At 37.5% G+C, this 20566-nt stretch overlaps 1 protein-coding gene across 1 annotated transcript in view; it reads right to left on the bottom strand.

Moving 5' to 3' along the window:
• ADAMTS19 (ADAM metallopeptidase with thrombospondin type 1 motif 19) overlaps positions 1–20566 on the bottom strand; it is a 140186-nt gene that overhangs the window by 18193 nt on the left and 101427 nt on the right. The window contains exons 15-21 of the mRNA XM_029965459.1: positions 18999–19119; positions 17271–17351; positions 10266–10423; positions 9412–9565; positions 6373–6508; positions 2907–3111; positions 853–1005 (exon numbers count right to left, since the gene is read on the bottom strand). Of these exons, the coding sequence (XP_029821319.1) occupies positions 853–1005; positions 2907–3111; positions 6373–6508; positions 9412–9565; positions 10266–10423; positions 17271–17351; positions 18999–19119 (1008 nt within the window). The remainder of the gene's footprint in view (positions 1–852; positions 1006–2906; positions 3112–6372; positions 6509–9411; positions 9566–10265; positions 10424–17270; positions 17352–18998; positions 19120–20566) is intronic.

Raw genomic sequence — 20566 nt, 5'->3', positions numbered from 1 at the left:
TACAGCACATGAAAGACAACTAAAAATACATTAAATACTTCTCCATACAAGCAAGTTAGAAAAACTCTGCAATAATTTTAGGTGCTAAAAGTAAAAGTGTTGTGTGCAAAGTTATGAAAAGAAGCAAAGGAAAAACAGAAAGAGATTACAATCTTTCTGCTTAAGTGTGGTCTGTGATACAGCAAGAGAAAACCTTGACAAGGCTAAATTTCAGAATTTCAGCATGTTTTGGATATTCAAACCTGCATCAGATGTTCAAGGTACCAGTCCAATAATACACTTGATCACAGATCCAACCAATATCGTTTGTTAAAATCTGGCCTATGCTTATGGATCTCACTAAAATCAAAACCCATGCCAAGGAAATAATGTACTGACAGTTATGTCAGGTTTCCAGAATAGACAGTAATAGATGCTTCCTAGACGTTAAATGGTCTCTGTGGAAATTTAATAGGCTAAAGGTGCTTCCTTATAAGGCTGGAGGGTGTAGCTTATTGGAAACATAAATAAAATATGCAAACACAAAGTAATGAAATGTGCAAACTGTAAGGTTGGAGTAAGTTGCAGTTTCTGGAGTTGTTTGCCTGCCTGCCGAAAACAACAACAAATTTATACCAGATTTGCATTATTATATTGAATATTCATCTCACTTCACCTTCTTCATATTTCTGATTTTTATTTGTACTGTGGCCTCACTGTGACTACCAGTTCTGGGTTGGGTTTGTTCCTTTTCAGCCTTATTGTTCCCTCAGCTTGGGAGACTTGTACACTTCCGACAAAAGCAATTCTTACAAAGAACTCAACTTGCAAAATATATTGTGCTGTGGGGCACTACTATCGAGGATTACTCACCTTAGACCAGTCTCCCATTCTCCAGACGTAGCATTTAGAGTAGTCCTCACAGTCCTCTGCTTCTTTAGGTCTTGTGGACAAAACACATTTCTTGCGTGGGTTGGTGCATCTCACAGTTCGGTGCCGTACTCCCCTACCACACTTTACAGAGCACTGTTGGAAAAAGATGTTTTTCAGGACTTACCCCCTTTCTTTATCCCCATCTAGTGACCTCTGCCAGGCCAACATAAGTATTTCATGGCTTCAGTGATTTCCTGACTTCCAACCCTCAATTGCATCGACACCAGATTTGTAAAAAACTAAAAACCGAGCAATAATGCCTTATGAGGCATTATGATACTTGTTTCATTTTCAGCTAAAATTATATAATTAGATAAAAAATTATTTGCTTAAAGAAAAAAATAAGCTTTTGAATATGGAAACATCTAAAAATTTATGATTAAGTGAATGCAAAATGTTATACTGAAAATATTTGGCAATCTTCTATAATGAAAGGAAATACAATGAAAGAAAGTCAAAATAGTGTTCATAAGAATAAGATATGGAAGCACTTCAGAAAAGCTCTGCTAGTATCTAACAGAATTTTTTGAGGGGAGGGAAAAAAAGTTAAAATGGAAAAGTAAATATTCTAAAACTGTGCAAGAATCCAGACTGAACTTCAAAATTCAAAGTCACTGTATAGACAGCATGTGAAAACTCTCCTCAAGTTGCACAGGAGGTCCTAATCTATGGTTTTTTCCACCATTCCCACTTACACTGCCAAAAATTATGCCATTTCCTTCTCCAAACATTATCACTGCTTTTGATCATCCCGCTGCTTGCAGTTCAAAACTCTCCTTTGCCAAGCTGATTACTGCAGGAAGCAGTAATGGCTAGCTTCCTATGTGATGGTGATAGTAGGAATGGGCCATGGGAAATACCTCACTCTTCAAAATATATTTTTTGCTTCCAACAAAAACATGTTCAACCATTTCTCATCTCTGAAGTAAAACAATCCGTGTGTCTCTTTTTCTCACCTCTGTAATTGAATGCCACTCTTCTCACAACCAGCCCTTGCCTTATAAACTTCTGTGTACCAAACCAGGAGCTGCTGCTATTTACTTCTCTACCTTATTAGCTGCTTTTCATCCTTCAAAACATTCCCTATTTCCTAGCTCTTTCTTGCTTGGGGATCAAGTGGGGCTCCTGAGTAAAGCAGTCCAAAGAAGGGACTGCACCCACATTCAGAAACTGCTACTTGTATTTTGATCAGGGATGGATTCATAGCACAGCTTCTAATATGGGGGGCAATCAGAGTTGCCTCTAATCTTCCAGTGAAGGCAGAAGTTCCAAATAACCCCTTTATCTTGTCCAGATGGCAGTGGTAACAACACCTTTCTTCCTCTGTGGTCAGTTACTTTTAGAAGTAGTATAGAATTTTAGAAGAAGAAAACAAAGGTGAAGAAGAAAATGAAGATGAAGAAAGCCAGATGGACAAGCACATTAAAAATCTTAATAACGTTTTGTTGAATAATAAATGCATTCTACAGCAATCCTTCAGGACGTAACATATGTGAAATTGCGTTATTTACAAGCCCTTTAGCCTACTGCTGTTGTCTTGGAAAAAGAGGTGAGAAGAGAGAGGAAGGGAAGGAAATGCCTCTCTTTACCAGCAGCTTCCCTCTAAGCCTCTATGAAACAGGATGACATCAACATCCCTTGGTACAAAAGTACATCAGAGATGTTCCCACTCTGAATCCAATGTCTTGTAGCTGATAAGTGATGCCTTAATTCTATTTGCCCCCAGTTACCCACTTCCAGAGTCAGGACATACTTGATTATACGTGCTTCAAAACTGGCCAAAAGAAACTGTTCCAGAACATTGACTAGGTAAAATGTAGTAGTTCTACACAGCTGGTTTTCCTAGTCCCTGAACCCTTTGCCAAATCATTGCATGAGGACCGTGAAAATCATTAGGCTGAGCTGTGCCACTTGATGCTGAAAAAATATTATTCCCAGAAAATATTAAGGCACAAATAACCACTATGGACTATTTGTATAAATAAATGCAGCACCTCGGACCAGACTCCCGCCTCCCACACAGTCATGCAATCCTGGCCTTCACAGCGCTGTGCAGAAGCAGGCTTTGGCCCAAGACAATCCCTCTCTCTAGCTCTGATCAGGGTCCCATTCCTGAGCTGCTGTGTGCAGGCTACTTGTCTGTTCTGGGTCCCTTTTCCACATGTCCTTGAACATGGTGTCCATTCTGTCATCATCCACCTGCAAAGAAATACAGGCAATGTAGAATCAAGAAAACAGGAAGGGGAAAATACCACCACATTATCTTACGGTCTTGCTTACCAGTGCACACACCCAAGACATACTTCCAAATTTTCAGCTGCCCTTAAATTTCCCTTTGCTAATGGATATAATCTAACATATTTTACATTAAATATGGTGTTAACGCTAATATTATTTCATTCCCCAGCCCACTGTCCCTATGTTTTCAAAGTACTTTCCTCTAATTTATTCCAATATAAAAAGTTCTGAAACACACGTACATTTTAAAGATGACAAATCACTGATCTGCCTGCCTGTTATTCTCTGTCTGTATGACCATCTATGTCAAGTGCATGCCGTGCATGTAAAGTCCAACATTCCTTGAAAATTCTCCGTTGCAAGAAAGAATCACTCCAGTGTGAAAAGCTCATTGCTCTGGAGAAAGTATAAAAGCTCAGAATTCTTCACGTTCTTTAGGGTCAGGCCTAACTCAGGGTGCATGGTTTAAATCACAGCAGCAAAGAGGGCTGATGCAGTTTGGCAGAGCCCACATATTTGGAGAGCAATCATTCTAGAACATAATTTTCCCCAGATGTTCTGTAGATCCAGACTATGGCCATGTGCCCTTGAAAATCAAACAGCTCTGCCCTGATGTAGTACACGAGTGTATTCCAGGAGACTTAGCTTGCAAGGAGAGTTTTTTGGAAACTGAGATTTAACAAATGTGTTTCAACCTTCTGTCATGCATTTGTAGCAAGAAAATAAAACACTTAACTAAGGGGGTTTTTTGTTATCAGTCCAGATACATAATTTACAAACCACAGCCTGTCAAGATAATGCAATAGTTTAAGATACTTCTTCAAGTGCCAATAAGTAGTTATGCAAGCATATGCTTTAGTTACACTGTTGAAAGCTAACAATTTTTATTTTGTAATGATCACTTACACTGTATTTAAAATTGGATCATCAAGAATACATTTCTCAGCACAGCATCTCTGAGTATCAATTAGCAATATTTAAGCAATTTCATTTAATAAGCTGGAAAAGCACACAATGTTGAAAATTGATAGTTGACAATGCCTCAGAAAAAGATCAGCTATTCAATTTCTATACAATAAGTGCACAGTGATGTTAATAAAATAAAATCTGCCTAAATATGCATATAATGAAACATAAATAATCCCTCCAAACTGTAATGCCCTAGTCTGGGGAAGTCCAAATGTCAGTGCTTTTGTCCTACTTAAAATGTATCATACCTTGCATTTTATCAATTTCAGTACTTTATCCTTTCCAAGAAAGCTATGCCTTCCAGTTCACTTTACATACTTCCTTCAACAATGTTTGCATTTTATTTACTTTGCATTGTTTTGTTTAAAAATACCCTCTACCTGTCTTGCAGATGACTGCAGTAGACTGATCCCAGTGCTTGCTCCTGGGGATGCTAGCCAGCTACTGTTAGCTGTACCCCCTCCCTTGAAAGGTGGCAGACACTTAAAACAATTCCACAGGATACTTGAGGATCTCCCTAGCCATAATTCTTAGCTACTATATGGAACCTGGATGGCAAACTCTGAAATGGGTCGCGGGCCAGTCAGAGCAAGGAGCAGGCTGCCAGTTCAGCTGCAGGGACACCAAGTGGGTGGTGGGTGCACACTGCAGCTGCCTCCTGCTTCTTCCAACATTCAGCCATCAGTGTCTAGTTCAGCCCATTGATCCACGTGCAGAGGGATGGGGTGAGAGGGAAGAGAGGAGTGAGGGGAAGGCTTTCTATACGTCAAGTTGCATAAACGTAGAAAACATGATTATAAGGGGTTTATTTATTTATTTATTTATTTATTTACTCTTTAGTGTACCTAGAGCTTATAGAGAGCTTTTAAAGAATCATACAATTGTAGAATCAGCCGGGTTGGAAGGGACCTCTGAGATCATCAAGTCCAACCCTTGGTCCAACCCTCTTATGGTTCCCAGACCATGGCACTGATGCCACATCCAGTCTCATCTTAAAAACCTCCAGGGACGGTGAATCCACCACTTCCCTGGGCAGCCCATCCCAATGCCTGATTACCCTCTCTACAAAGAATTTCTTCCTAATATCCAACTTAAACCTCCACTGGCAGAGTTTAAGACCATGTCCTCTTGTCTTACTGAGAGCTGCCTGGGAGAAGGGACCAACCCCCACCTGGCTACAACCTCCTGTCAGGGAGTTGCAGAGAGTGAGGAGGTCTCCCCTGAGCCTCCTCTTCTCCAGGCTGAACAACCCCAGCTCCCTCAGCCTCTCCTCACAGCACTTGTGCTCCAGTCCCTTCCCCAGCCTCGTTGCTCTCCTCTGGACCTGCTCCAGCCCCTCCATGTCCTTCCTGAGCTGAGGGCCCAGAACTGGACACAGCACTCCAGGGGTGGCCTCACCAGCACTGAGTACAGGGGAAGAATCACTTCCCTGGTCCTGTTGGCCACACTGTTCCTGAGCCAGGCCAGGATCCATTGACCTTCTTGGCCCCCTGGGCACACTCTGGCTCCTGTTCAGCTCCCTGTCCATCCCCACTCCCAGCTCCCTTCCTGCCTGGCTGCTCTCCAGCCACTCTGTCCCCAGCCCGTGGGGCTGCAGGGGGTTGTTGTGACCAGAGTGCAGGACCCGGCACTTGGCCTGGTTGAACCTCATCCCCTTGGAATCAGCCCAACTCTCCAGCCTGTCCAGGTCCCTCTGCAGAGTCCTCCTGCCTTCCAGCTGATCGACACTCCCCCCAGCTTGGTGTCATCTGCAAATTTGCTGATGATGGACTCAATCCCTTCATCTAAATCATCAATAAAGATATTAAACAGGACTGGGCCCAACACTGATCCCTGGGGGACACCATCAGTGACCGACCACCAACTGGATACAGCACCATTCACCACCAGAGGAGAAGCCTTGATTGAAAGAAAAAAACCCACTAAAATATACCATTAATTAAAAACATGGGATTAAATCCCATATACATCTTTATATAAGGAGCATTTAAATTTCAATTTTGCAGCACAGATCAGCTTGTGAGGACACTTCCTGAGGAAATTAACTGCTTTATTGAATAAGAATTGATTTAGGCAAGGGCACTCTTTCATTAAAACTCAGGGGAAACTACAGCCAGTGTTTCTGTTTTCCCTATATTTTGCATGACAACATTTTGGATGCATGTATTTACAGCATATTCATTGCCAGAGACAGTCAACTCTATGATTTTTACATCGAGATATTATAGTTTAATTTAACCAAATCATTATTACCTGGTCTGGCATGGCTGTTCATTGCACTTGCGGATCTGTGGTTCAGGCTTTGTTAAATATTTGCACTTTTTGTTGTCCACAAGACTGATATTCTTGTTCATAATCTTTGTGCAAGAGACTGTTGTCTTTCTTTCACCTGGCAAAAAAATGAAGCAGGTAGAATAAAGAGGAAACCGGGAAGATGTAACGTGGTTAAAGGAAGGACACAGATATAGCTATCTCATGTACAGTTTGGGTAAAAGAGCTGCAAAATTGGCATTAGAAGTTCAAAGGTAGCAGAGAGCCTAAGAGAGATATTGCAGTCTGTATGGAACACTGATTTCCTAATCCAGTCTTTGCGTACCACTTTCAACAGAGTTTTGCTGCTTTATTCCTGTAACTACTCATAGGCCAAACCCTTAGTCTTACTGGAATAATTTTCTTTCCCAACTACTGAAACCTCAGCACTGAGCAAAGCTTGTAGAAAAACTACAAAGAAAAGAATGCTTGTTAATTACTATATAAAATGAGGAAAGGAATGACAACTTGTGGCTGGCACCCAGATAAAGGGAATCAGTATATGCAACTTTCAGTAGCTTGCACTATTTCCCATGAACTGAAGAGGACAGACGACCTGATCTGGAGGGTAATCATTCAGGAATCTGGATACTGCCTGCAGAGACCCAGTGCACGCTGTGCACAGAATCCTTGCCCGGATGGATGACCAGATCCTGGCATCTCTTGAAAATGTAAGAATTGAAAATAAGAATTCAATGTAATACCTACCACAAGCAGCAACTTGTAATTGGACTGGAAACTAATTTTTCAAAAACTAGCAATCCCTGAACTGGAGATTTCAGTAAGTGCAATTCAGGCTCATACCCATTTGTTCCTACAGTTACTTTTTAACACTCTGTCTGGAAGTTTACTGACAAAGAGGGTGCGTGCATGAGCAGGGCAGACTTAAGCACGCATGTTCACCAGAAGTCAAAAATGAGTCTGTGGATGGAGCACTTAAGTTATAAATGCACATTATGTGCGTGACCACAGCTGACATTTTAGACGGCGCTTGTGTATGTGAGAGCACATTCAACTAATCTATCATATCACAGCGTTTGAAATGTTTGACAGTTCTTTCTGCATTTATATATACATCTGTGTATTTGTATTCTCTCCCACACCAAGAAACTTTTCTTCAACACATGAGGTCACAGACCAGTTACATATATAAACATACACAAAACCACAGCGCTTCATCAATAGTTTCATCCTGACAAACACTTGGAGCATTTAAGAAAAACTCTTGATAATAGTTTAATCAGTTATTCAGATTAATCAAAATATTGATATTAAATTTGAATCACAAATACTTAGACAGAGTACAAGCTGCATCATTTTAATTTCATTATTGCTTGATATTTAAGCCAAGAACTGAAAGAACATTTAAAATAGTTTTGTCTAAACTAAGAAAAATCTTTTGCTTGTATTTCGGAACATTTGCAGTAAAAATACCTTTTATGGAACTTTGTATTAGCTCGGCTATTTTTCACAATAACATAAAATGAAGGCCAGTTACAACAGAAAAATATGATAAACATCACATTAAGACATTTAAATATTTATTTAAACCTTAATGTAGAATAAATTACCAACAGACTGCATTTTAAGGCTTCTGCAGATGAGAGGTAAGTTTAGAAATATTTGAGGCACTAATGACAGACTGTGGTAGCATTAAAATTATTCTAAAAATACTTCAGGAAACTGTAAAAAGCATGAATTCACAAGTGAATAGGAATGCACTATTAAGAATCAGAGGATGCTACTAGCACCATGTACAAAATACCTTCTAGGGAAGAAGCTTTCTTACCAAACCACAAAAACCATGTTTATGGAAACTACAGCAATCTTTCATGACACCAGGATTGTTCACACAGTCAAAGGAGCTAGAACAGTGTGTTCCTTATGCTGCTGTTACGAGAAAGTAAAGCGTTTCCAGGCCTTCCTATTCAATCACAAGGTGCACAGCAGTTCTCAGAACTGCTGATCAGAGCAATCACAACTGTCAGGGTTGTAAGCAGGAAAGACAGGTATCAAAAATCAACAGAGTGTTCATAGTCTGGCTAATTTGCACAAGGTATGAACACTTCACTGTAAGTTGCATTCATTAAAAAAAATTTCTGAAGTGTTTTTTCAGTGGTTATCTATTTGAATAACATCTTCTAGACAGCAGTTTTGAAGACTTTTGTTACATCAGTACTGTTCATGTTCCAATATTTGTTTTCACAATCATACTTTGTTCTTCCAAAATCACATTTTTTATGGTTAATAAACATAGGAAAAATATCACATCAGCATACTAATATCTGCTGTTGAAATATTTGTTCCATATGTTTCTGGATCATCCTCAACTCATGTTACTAACTGTACATATTTGATCTGAACCTGGGATTCAGCTTTTCTGTGGTTTGAAATGTCTCTTACAGATCATTTATCTTCAGTAGTTCCAAATACAGAGTGGAATGTGTATGAACTTTCTATTCTTGTTCTAGCTCTTGCATTTGTATTTCTTCTTGGAAACTGTGTCCTGAATTTGCTTTCTGGTCTGGATTTTGTTCCTTCATTACCATCTTTTGCTACTTACTTTATTTGGTTTGAAACTTTTCCTGCAGTTATCACAGATTTTTAATACAAACAGAAGGCATGAGACTGACGTACATCCACATTGTGTGGTGTCACATAAGCCAATGTTGTTATTAAATATATATATTATATACTATTAATATATAAATGGTATATTAAATATTAATTTAATATTTAATATTTGAATTATACATTTTAATGTTACTACTAAATTAATATCTGTAATTACTATTATGGATATTACTATTAAATATATAACACTGATCATCAGTCTTAAATATGTACACACAAGGTATATACATATAGATGCGTATTTTATGCGCACATTGGCACTGTGTATACACATGCATATTGTATATACATACTCATTTTTAATATATGGGTGTGTTTGTGTGTTAGCACATTTTTCTCATATTTTACCTCCTCCACATACAGCATCACAGTCCTCCCAGGTAGAATGTGTCCACATGAAAAGAGGCTCCGGTACTTTAGAGCTCTGATTGTCAGGAAGGGGATCCAGTGGGATTGTGTACTCATAGTGTAGCCCATAGCTCTGGTCGTGGAAGAGCAGCACCTGCAAGACACAGAGAAGGAAAACTTCCATGTACACAAGGTACTATGGAAGACAAACTCCAAACTGCGAGGAGACAATCTTGAAAAGCACAGCAGGATGACTTAATGCTCTGCTGCTTTTCAACCCTCCTAATGGACAGGGTAGAAGAAATTAATGAGAGCATACAAATCAAGCCAATGGGAAAAAATATTTTGCTTTACCAAGAAAATGTCTTGCATTTGAAGGATTTGAATTATGAAGTACTCTCTCATCATCTCTCCCTCTTTCTGGTGGCTATTAACTTTTCCTCTGCTACACTGAAATGCATCTACTTCTTCATGGAGAACTTGGTGACTGAAATTCTGAAATGGTGATGCTGTATAGTCAGCCAGGACTAAAAACATCTGATTTAATTTGAATCGCTCTCCTTAACTGGCACATTGGCTTTTTATGGCATTTGTAGGAATGCTGAGACCTTCAATCCTGCCTCAACAACGTAAAGATTGTTCTTGGATTTAAATGCATTGTTTACAAGCCTACTGACATATATATATATGTATATACATATATATATTTATATATATCTAATTTTGTACATGCATATATAATCACAAAAGCAGGTGCATCTTACATAGATCTCATTATCTTCAGGAGCCTGAAAAAAAATATTAGTTACCATGCTATATGATAGGAATCAAGAAAAAACCCTAAATTTTCATACCAGTAAATGTAAAGGTGATGTTGTGGGACCTTTGGCTGATATTTTCTCCCAGAGGCCTCTCCGAACATAATGGACAGTGGTCCCAGCGATATTGAATGTTCCAGAATGCTCTATCTTCCAGTCACTATTGATTGACTGTTTTCCAGCATCTCGAAGAGCTGCAAAATACACGAAAAAAAGACCAATATAAAAGGCATCTGTTCCGTAGTGATTTGGTTCTCTTTTCACTCCCTGCTTGGATAATTTAACAAGTAGGTGAAAACACCTAACTCTGATTGCAAAGATATTTGTGGATCCTACTGTACATGAACTTCAATTGGAACATGCCTCAGAAACACTTTCTAGAGGGAATGCTTGGCAAAACCATGTGTATTTAACATCAGCTGAAGTTAATATCAGTGTTTTAATGCCTGAAGAGACTGACAGGCTCCAGCATAATTCGTAACTTGAACACTGAGTTAACTTAAGGCAAAAGGCCCCCAGGGTGGTCATTTCTATAATCCACAAAGGCATGGGAAACACAATTTTCACAAGAGGCTCTTCAAGATTTTTGGAACAAGGCTAAAACCTTACAAAAAAATCTAGTTCAGAATTTTTTCCCCTCTAATAACTACATTTGCCTTTTTCTCCATCTCAGAATGTGATGATACTTTATATACCTCTACATAATTGGATGTTGCTGACAAATATGAAAAGCTCGTTCTTTTTGGCTGAATCATTCCTCGTGTTGACTTATTTTATATTTAAAAACAGCATCAAGTCAGGTAAGATACATTGGATACACTGAGAACAGAGGATTTTACTTCAGTTTGCCACAGTAAACAGAATAGATTCTTCTGTAAATTATTTGTAATTTTATCTTGTTTTACTTCATTTTATTTTGTCCCAATCATGTGTGAAGTAGAATATACTTGAAGTCACCTTCTGGACAAGAAGTTTTACACGTTTGTCTTCATTGAAATTGTATGTTTGGCATCAGTTTGTTGTAAGAGAACCTCTACATGTTCCAAAATTTCCCTTTTTAAAGTTGTAAGTTAATGTGAGTCACTTCTGTAATCATCTCCTCTCCTATTCATATTTATACTGTTATGTTTTGTTTCTATGGGAAACAATGGCAACACTCCTATGGACTGGCACAAACCCAATTGAATAAAACACCACTGATGTGTACCACTGCAGCACTGTGTAATAAATGTTAAGACTATAAAAGCCATTAACACTGTAGAACAGTGCTGTACCAAAAATAACCACTGATTTTACAAGATTTAAAAATGGGTAATTTAGTTTTAAACATTCTATTATTAACGGTAATTAAGTTCTATTTAGTCTTCACACTGGAGGGGATAATCCTCTTCTCAGTGGAAAAATTAAAAAAAATTATATTTGAAAGTGCCAAGGTCCAGCCGGGTCATGCTGCTCAGATGGAGCAGCACCCTCTCCCCAGAGAGCAGCAGGCATCATTTTGTCCTGTCTTTAAAATGAATGCATGTGCCATAGCATGCAGACATGTGCAGGAAACTGGAGTCCTAGTTCCAGAATACAGATATATGCATTTTCTGCTTTCAGATTCCTCACTTGAGTCACTGGTGTTAGACAAAGTACAAAAGAGTATCCTCAAGTGTTAAATTTGGACTTGGAACTCAGGCAGTCCAGCTTCTATTCTTGACTGTCACACTCCATAGGGTAAGCAAGTTCACTGAGTTTTATTCCACACCACACATATTCCTATCCCTAGCTTTTGACAGAGGACGTTGTCCTGTACAAAGTAATCCTCTCAGGCAATATGAGCAATACACCTACAACCAAAAAGACAGCCAAAGCTAACTTGGGACTGGGAAACCCTACTGCAACTGTAACCATGACCCTAATGTCAGTGTTAAACCAAGGGGGCTAATTACAAGCGTATCTCTACCCTAAAGAAACTATAAAAAAATTCTGAAATTCAATTCTAAATGAGACCACAGTCGATATCTTTTGCCAAGGAAGTAATTGTTCCACTTCCATTCAGGTTATCAGGTGTCCCTTCAAGCCATCTTAAGAACATTAAGGCTTGAGATTTGAGTAACTTTTTGAAAATTTCAGCTGAGGTAAGGCTGACTGGGAGGTAGTTCCCAGGGCCCTCTTTAGTACCCTTTTCAAAAACAGTGCAATATTCCCTCTTCTCCAGTCCCTGGGGACTTGACCTGACAGCCACAACTTTTTAAATATGCTTGAGAGTGGCTTGGCAACTACATCAGCCAGTTGTCTCAGGACCACAGGATGCATGTCATTAGGTCCATTATACTTGTGTATGTCCAGGTTCCTCAGGCGGCCTCAAATCTGGTCTATTGATGGGAGGAATTTAATTCTGCCATTCCCTGATTATCAGGGACTTGAAAGATGTGTTTACCATTGAAGCTGAGGCAAAAAAACCTGCTAAGCACTGCAGCCTTCTCCATGCCCATTGTCATTAGTTCCCCTGTCTTACGTTCCAGAATGCAGGTGTGTGTGTGTGTATATTTTCTTTAAAACTTCTTTTCTGAATAAAAACCTGTAGAAACCCCTTGCATTCCTTGCCAAATTCAGCTCCAACTGTGCCCTAGTTTTCCTGATCCTATCCATACACCTCTGAGCAGCATCCCTATATATTTCCCAGGATATATGTCCCTGGTTCCACTGCTTATGCATTACCTTCTCACACTTTAGTTTGACCAGCAGGTCCTTACCCATGCTGGTCACCCTGCCTTCCTTGCTTGACTTCTTATATGTTGGAATTGAGAGCTCTGGCAATCTAGGAAATATTATTATCCTTAATCCTTGTTAAAAATTATTATTCTAAATCCTTAAAGAGCTGCCAGCTTTGTTTTGCTCCTGTATACCCAAGAGCAGTTTCCCAGGGATCCCATCCATTAATTCCTTAAACAAATGAAGGTTTGCTCTCATAACATTCAGAGCCCTGGCTTTAGTCTTCCCCTGGCCCATATCCTTCAAAATCATCAGTTCTGCCAGGGGACTGCAGTCTGGGCTGTCACCAATCTTGATCTCTCTTAGTAGTTCATCTGCATTGGTAAGCAACCAACAAGGTCCAGTAGCTCTATGACTCTAGTTGGGCCATCTATCACCTGGATTAAGAAATTCTCTCCATTATATTCCAAGAGTCTCCTGGACTGTTTACAGCTTGCTGTGCTGTTTCCCCAGCAGACACCAAGTTACTGAAATCCCCAAGCCAGACCAGAGACTTCAAGAGTGATGCTTCCTGTAGCTGAAGTAAGAACACTTGATCAACAGACTCCCCTTGGCTGGGCAGCCTATCGTAACCCTAGCCACGAAATTTCCTGTGTTGAACTGGCCCGTAGTTTTTACCCATAGGCACTCAATCTGCAAAGGCTGCCCTGTGAAGTCAATCAATTTTTTTGTATAGAAGGCATTTGTCTAATCTTGATGCAAAACGATTCCAAAAGGTGTTACTTGTTAACCATTTTCTATAGTCCTCTACATTTGAAAGGAAAACAAGTTTAGTCTCAGTGGACTGTGGTCTCTCCTTTGGTTTTGGGGGTTTGGGATCAGGTTGTTACTGGCTTCCCTTGAAATCTGAAATTACACAGCCTACACAGATTACATAGGTTTGGTTCAAGGTATTTTAAAACTATTAACATTGTTAGAAACCAGGGATTCAAAATTTTGTACTATTTGTCAGAAACCATCTGCCTTCCTATGCCCTCCCTCAAAATGTGGCCCAACATGTTTTTTTTTTTTAACCAGGGAGAATTTCATACAGAAATTCACACAGAACACAATACACCTGTAGGCTGGATGCCTATAAGAGCATTGGCAATTACAATGTCATGCTGTGTTACATGGGGCAGATTCAAAGGGTCTATAACCCTGAGGCAGCTTGATCACATATCAATAACAACACAGGTAATCCACTTCTTTAGGTCAGCTGAAAACAAAGAATTTCTCTCACTTCCAATTAACACAGAAAAAATTCAGGGTTTAGATCATAAGTAATTTCTAGGGTTATACACTACTAATCAATCACATTAATTCATTATAGGGGCTGGAACTTTCATGCCATTATATAAATATCACATGAATGAGCTCTCTAATTTCAAAGCCTTGTATATCTCAGACAGAAACATTTTAATTTTCCTTTTTGTATCGTACGTTAGGAACTTTTTTTGAAAAAAGCTTGTAACACTTGCCAAATATAAATGAAAATTTAGCAATAGAAAAGGCATTATCTTAGACTATAGAAAACTAGAAAATGCTTGAAGCAACTTTTTTATAGCGTTCTTATAATATTTTTAAAGTATCTGACAATGAACCAAGTCTCAAAGATGGTTATAAACAGGCAGTATTATCACTGCTAGTTTATTCTTTAAAAATAAATCACAAAATTACTTCTTAAAATAATGACTTTAATACAAATATTTATAAGTGTATTCTTCAGGAAATATTCTCAGCTTAAAGAAACTCTCCCCTCCCTCTGTATGGTACAAATAATTCCCATTCCTGATCCTAAAAGAAGGATCATGAACTCTTATACTTTTTTCCAAGACAATTTCAGCAGGGAGGAATTGCTTAATGTTTGGCTGTATCACTGCTCCTACTTCTCTACAGGTGAGAAGAGACAGGACAGTCATTGACAGGTCAGTTGTTCAGTAAATGCAGTTGCAAGTTACACCTTATCTTCTGGGATGCCAGAGCTCCTGTTACTGTGGTGTATGTTGATATACTCCTGATAAAGAAGATATCTGGGGTGTTAAAGTACAACATCTCTGAAGATTTCCTTCAACAGCACAATCACCCAACGATGCAACTGATTTGGGCTGTACATTTACTAATTAATTCAGCAAAATCATTGCACTTTTCAGATCATAGTGATTCTGTTTTCTGACCACCAAGTAAATCCAGAGAAGTGCATTGTATTTTGACCCCACCTGTATTTGACCTGTGCTGTTCAACAAGGATCAAATCTTCCTTAGGTTTAAATTATCTTCTACTTTCTAAGCAACAGCTATAAGTGTAAACTGGATTAAAATTGTGTTTAAAGCTGTATCTCCAATTATACAATTATTAATTGTATAGTGAGCTATATTATTTTAAAACCTTAATCTTAAAATGTGTGTAAGACAAATAGCAAAACAGAAATAGTGTTGGCCTGTATTGATTAATTTCAAGTACAGAAATGCAGAGAACAAAGTATGGTGCCACCTAAAATTTGCATACAGAACTGTAAGATAGACAACCAATCAGAAACACAATTTACAGAATCTAAACTGTAATACATTTCACATTTTTAACCACAGCATTTTGAAGATCATTGTCTCTAAGAACAAGGATTTAAGCTTTCTTCCTAAAACCTTCATTATGTTACGTTTATTCAGATTTTGATGCTTTCAGAATACATCACCTATAAATGAAGAAAATTTAAATACTTCACATTAGCAAAAAAACCCCAAAAAACTAAAAAAACAAAAACATGCAACAACAGAGGTTTTAACTCAAAATATGGCAGTGGACCTGATTCTCCATAAAGGCTTACAAAAATTAGGGCAAAAAGGCTTAATAAAAAAATATTGCAAAGAAGTACTGGCTGATCCTCATTTAAACCTAAATCAGTGAAATTAAGAAAAGTAAAAATCAAAATAACAAGCAATTAAGAGCTAATCAGCAACTTTCACAAATGAGCAGCATGACTGACATTATTTCATGGGCATAAAAGACATTTAATTCTTTTTGTCTTTTGTAGGGTAAGGGATAAAACAGTTTGCTACTCATGAAAAAGGAAAAAAATTTGCTGAATATAATTTCAACATTTATTTATTTTTGCTTTATTAAAAAAAAATAGTATTTCTGTTACCTACATGACCCTGAGATTATTTCAATTGGTTAAAGTATGGTGCTACTAAGACCAAGGTTGTTGGTTCAATTCCTGTATGGGCCACTCACTTAGGAGTTGGGCTTGGTGATCCTTGAGGGTCCCTTCCAACTCAGGATATTCTGTGATTCTGTGATATGTTAACACAGTAGACAAATTTCAATTACTGTTTTGACACTCTTACATATCCATGCTTTTGGTCCATTGGAGAACAATTGAATAACCCAGATCTCTAAACCTCGCATGATATCTTGATAGGGTAAGTGCAGAACTCATGATAAACCAGCAATAATCCACTGATAACTTAAGTTCTCATAGTTAAGATTCACCACCCTCAAAGTTCTCTCAACTCAAGTACTGAGAACACTCAGGTAAAAACTTTCTTAAAACGTAGATATTACTTATGAACATAACTAAGAATAGTGATCAAACCAGGGAATTTTTAATTTCATTTTACTATTTCTCATACTGTATCTCTCTCAAATTTAAGCACTGCACAGAACACCACCAATTACGATAATTTCATATATTCACTTAAACACTGTAACATGGTAACAAATCATACTCACCTATAGGATATCTATAGACCTCATTAAAAGAGAAAAACTTTTTTGTCAATGAAAGACAATTTCACATAAATAGAAAAAATAAGAGAAAAAAATCATTCTGATTAAGTTTGTCCATTAAAACATTCAGATAATTCAAAATAGTGCAAAGAAATACCTTTCTGCTTTCTTAGTCTAATTTTAGAACCTTTGTTTGACGTCACTGGTGAACTGCTGTGTGAGTTTCTGTGTGTGTTTTGTTGTTGTCTGAGCACAAATTATTCCATGTTTGAGCATAAAGCTCTTTTCACTAGTTTTAATGCGCTTCCCATAAGAAAAATTGAAAATGTGCAAGTATGCAGAAATTTTCTTAAATCATCTAAACACATTCTTTGAAATACTCTCTAAAAAAGATGAAAGTTCAAAATAAAACCTATATGAAAAATGGTCTATAACCATTCTTTTATTTCTTTAGATAAGTTATTCACAGATCTATTTTTCCACTCAGAGTTTTGCTCAATCACAAAAGCACGTTTAGCTAGCACTTTTCAGTGTTGACAAAACCAGGACATTAACAGTAAAACATACAACATTTACCTAAATAACTATGAGCGGGTTTTTCTTCCACAACTTTGATTCTCCTTGCTCCTGCAGGTATCACCAGAGCTTCCACATAACCTAAACATGAAACCAGATATCCCAAGTTAAATAGGAAAGCACAGAAAAGTCCATCTTGTGTGTTTATTAATTTCTTCTCCCCTATTTTGCTTTTTAAATATATCAAGTTGTAATTCATGTAGAAGTATTCTGAGGATTCTTGCAAAATACTGAAACAAGTTAAGAAACTGTGCATTGTAATACATATACAGTGATACACAATTAAAAGAGTACAGCACAGGAAAACATAACAAGAACCACTGAGACTGGGCAGACTGGGGCTGGAGCAGAGGAAGTTTTCTGTGGTTAAGTAGTTCACTGTCATCATCACCACCAGATGACCATAAAGGAATTCCAGCTTCAGTCAGCATGTAAAGACAAATGATATGGCATTAAAATCCAAGCCTCCTCCCTGTTTTGTTTTTGTTTTGTTTTTTTTATATTTTATGCTCCATTTCCTTCTTGCTTTAACATATTCAAACTCTGTTATGATTGGTTTTTGGTTTGAAATTTACTTATTAATTATTTGCTTCAAATTAAGATTGCTTTCTGATCATGTGGGACTAAGACAGGATGTTGAGCAATTTGCTTTAAGTAAAATGGGTTGAAAAGGCAATGGAAGTGGAAAATACTGCATAAGCAGGAATGTTACAAATCAATAAAAACGTATTTTAGATTATCCAGGTGAACATCATAAAAGGAAAAATATACCAAACTTTTATTATGTGTAGCTATTTGATGTCCTACAAAAAAAATACTGAGCTTTTACAACACCTTTTCAATAGTCTTGAAACATGAAAATTAAGTTTTTGCAAACCAATATCTTTCACTTCCTTACGAGCTAATAACACTTTCTAAGTCTTGCTCACAGCTTCTTGAGAAGGATAATAACTTATGCAGTTAAGATGGCAATACCACAATACTGAGGATTGGTACAGAACACTGAAAAAGCTTGAAAATGTGTGGATATAGCAATAGAAGAGAGTTGACATAATGTGATTTTACTAGCAGGCACCTTCTTTGCAGTTTTTTATCTTGTAATCCTCCAGACTCATCTGGGGTTTGTGATCCTTGCTTTATTCTCATTTGAAGTACAGATCACACCACTATTTGGTAATCTCATGTTCATTCTGCAGCAGAAAATCTATTTGCTTTCTATAATATGTTATTAGTAGTATAAAACAATGAATAATGAAGAAATATTAGATTTTTTCTCACATTCGGCTTTATCATCTCTCACTGCCTGTCTTAGTTTAATAACATCAACTCTAGGTAATGGATCATAATTAGGATGCTTATTTTGAAGAACACTAAATGAATCTAAAGGCCACAAGAATTTACAGATCATTTATTTGCTAAAATTATAAATTTTATTTCTCATATTTCTTAAAAATCAGGCTCTTCTATGAAATGAAATAGCATGTGTCTTAATGGAAGATATTTCCTTAATTTTGTGATTGAAATATTGTGCAATAATTTCACAACAAATTTGAAAATACTCATGCATTCTTATCTTAAATGTCTTATCGTCTTAAAAAAAGCTTGATCTGAAGTTCTTGAGAGGAACAGCATAATTTTATGAAATGCAGCTTTCTAAATTTCCCAACGCTCAAAGTAATCAACAAGCTACTGGTTTCCTGAGTATTTGAAATAAACAAATAGGCTTACCTGCTCCTCTGGTGTGGTTAAAATCACCTTTAATAACTTTGCACGACTTTCCATTACCGTTGCAAACACCACAATGATCTTCACGAGCCAGAGATCCTAATATGCCATCACAGCCAAATTTCTGTGGGAGAAGAAAATAAAGCTGTTGAGACACGGGCCATGTTTTTCATAAAGCTACCTCTAGCATCAGACGTCTCACCCTTCTGCAAGATGCCTAACCCACATGACCTCGCCCTGCTCACAGTGAGGGCTGCACTAGCTCATGTGTAGAAATTCCTCCCATGGTCAATTTTCCCGTGATTTTATGTAGATTGTGGCATCCACTCTTCCCATATGGTTAGCTAACTCCACCAGCTGCTCTCCAAGAGAAACATAACTGCATTCCCACCTCCTGGTGAGACCTGTGCCTCTGCAGAGCCACTGTGCAACACCCAACCACAGGTCTTCCAGCTAAGTGGCTGCAACGTCTCCACCGCTTTTTACTCAAAACATGGGAGGTCCTTTGCCACACACACAGTGATAAAATGCTGATTAGGGCATAAACACATCTAGAGTATGTAAATATAAAGGGCATTTGTGTTTTGCTAAAAATCATCCAGTTTAAAAACAGTTAAGTTTACTCAAGCAACTCCACATTACTATGTTAAACGTATTTCTATGAATTGTTGTCAGTGGTAACTTGACAAAAGCAATAAAGTTAATATCATATGTTGGCCTGACATGAAATAAAAGCCTTTTTAAGTCTAGCAAAGTCATCACAGGGTATCTTGTGCCCTATATAATCACATTTGGTAAAACCAATTATACTTCAAAACTATTTTGTAAATAATGAAGACAAAAACTAAGTTAGAGAGAAAATAAAGGGTTTTTTAAGAACAGAAATCATGGTCTATTAAGGAGTCATTAATTTCCAAGCACATTAGGATTGTTCCTTTACTTTACGAATGGGATTTTTATTAGAGTTCTTCTACCTAAAAAAGCAATACAGATTTCCAAATACTGATTGAAAGTATTTGATTGAGCTGTGTATCCATTATGGCACATCTACAAGATATAAATATCTAACTCTACAGCTGTAGTCCACAAGTTCTTAAGAACTTTCAAATCTGATTAGCACCTATCTCTCTGAACTCTGATATGCCAAGAAATCAACTCAATCTTAGTGAGGTGGGTTTAGTTTAAGGCTTTTTTTTTGGGTTTTTTTTTTTTTTTCTCAGTCAGTTGTGAAAAGTGAAGGATGAAAAGAAGGACACTTTTTCAAGAAAAATGGGCTATGTATCATCTTTGTGGTTAAACATGTAATTGCTGCATGGTGAATGCAAATCAGAGAAGTATTTTAAGTGTATTTTTTCTGCACACACACAGGCACTTGAGAAAGGATAATTGTATGTGCATATATGCATCTATAAGTTAATTTGTTGAAGTTATGACCGTATCTAGCAATATTGTTTCTGTGTTAAAGGTTGGGTTTTCTACTGAATTCAGTGTTTTAAATGAGAAGCAGACAAAAGAAAAACCCCAAGCCTTATATAGAAGAGTTTCCATATGAGGCACTATAAAAGCGACAA

Source organism: Manacus vitellinus, unplaced genomic scaffold, assembly GCF_001715985.3.
Source record: "Manacus vitellinus isolate BGI_N305 unplaced genomic scaffold, ASM171598v3 scaffold_9_pilon, whole genome shotgun sequence".
Taxonomy (NCBI): domain Eukaryota; kingdom Metazoa; phylum Chordata; class Aves; order Passeriformes; family Pipridae; genus Manacus; species Manacus vitellinus.
This window is presented reverse-complemented; position numbering and strand designations above follow the sequence as displayed.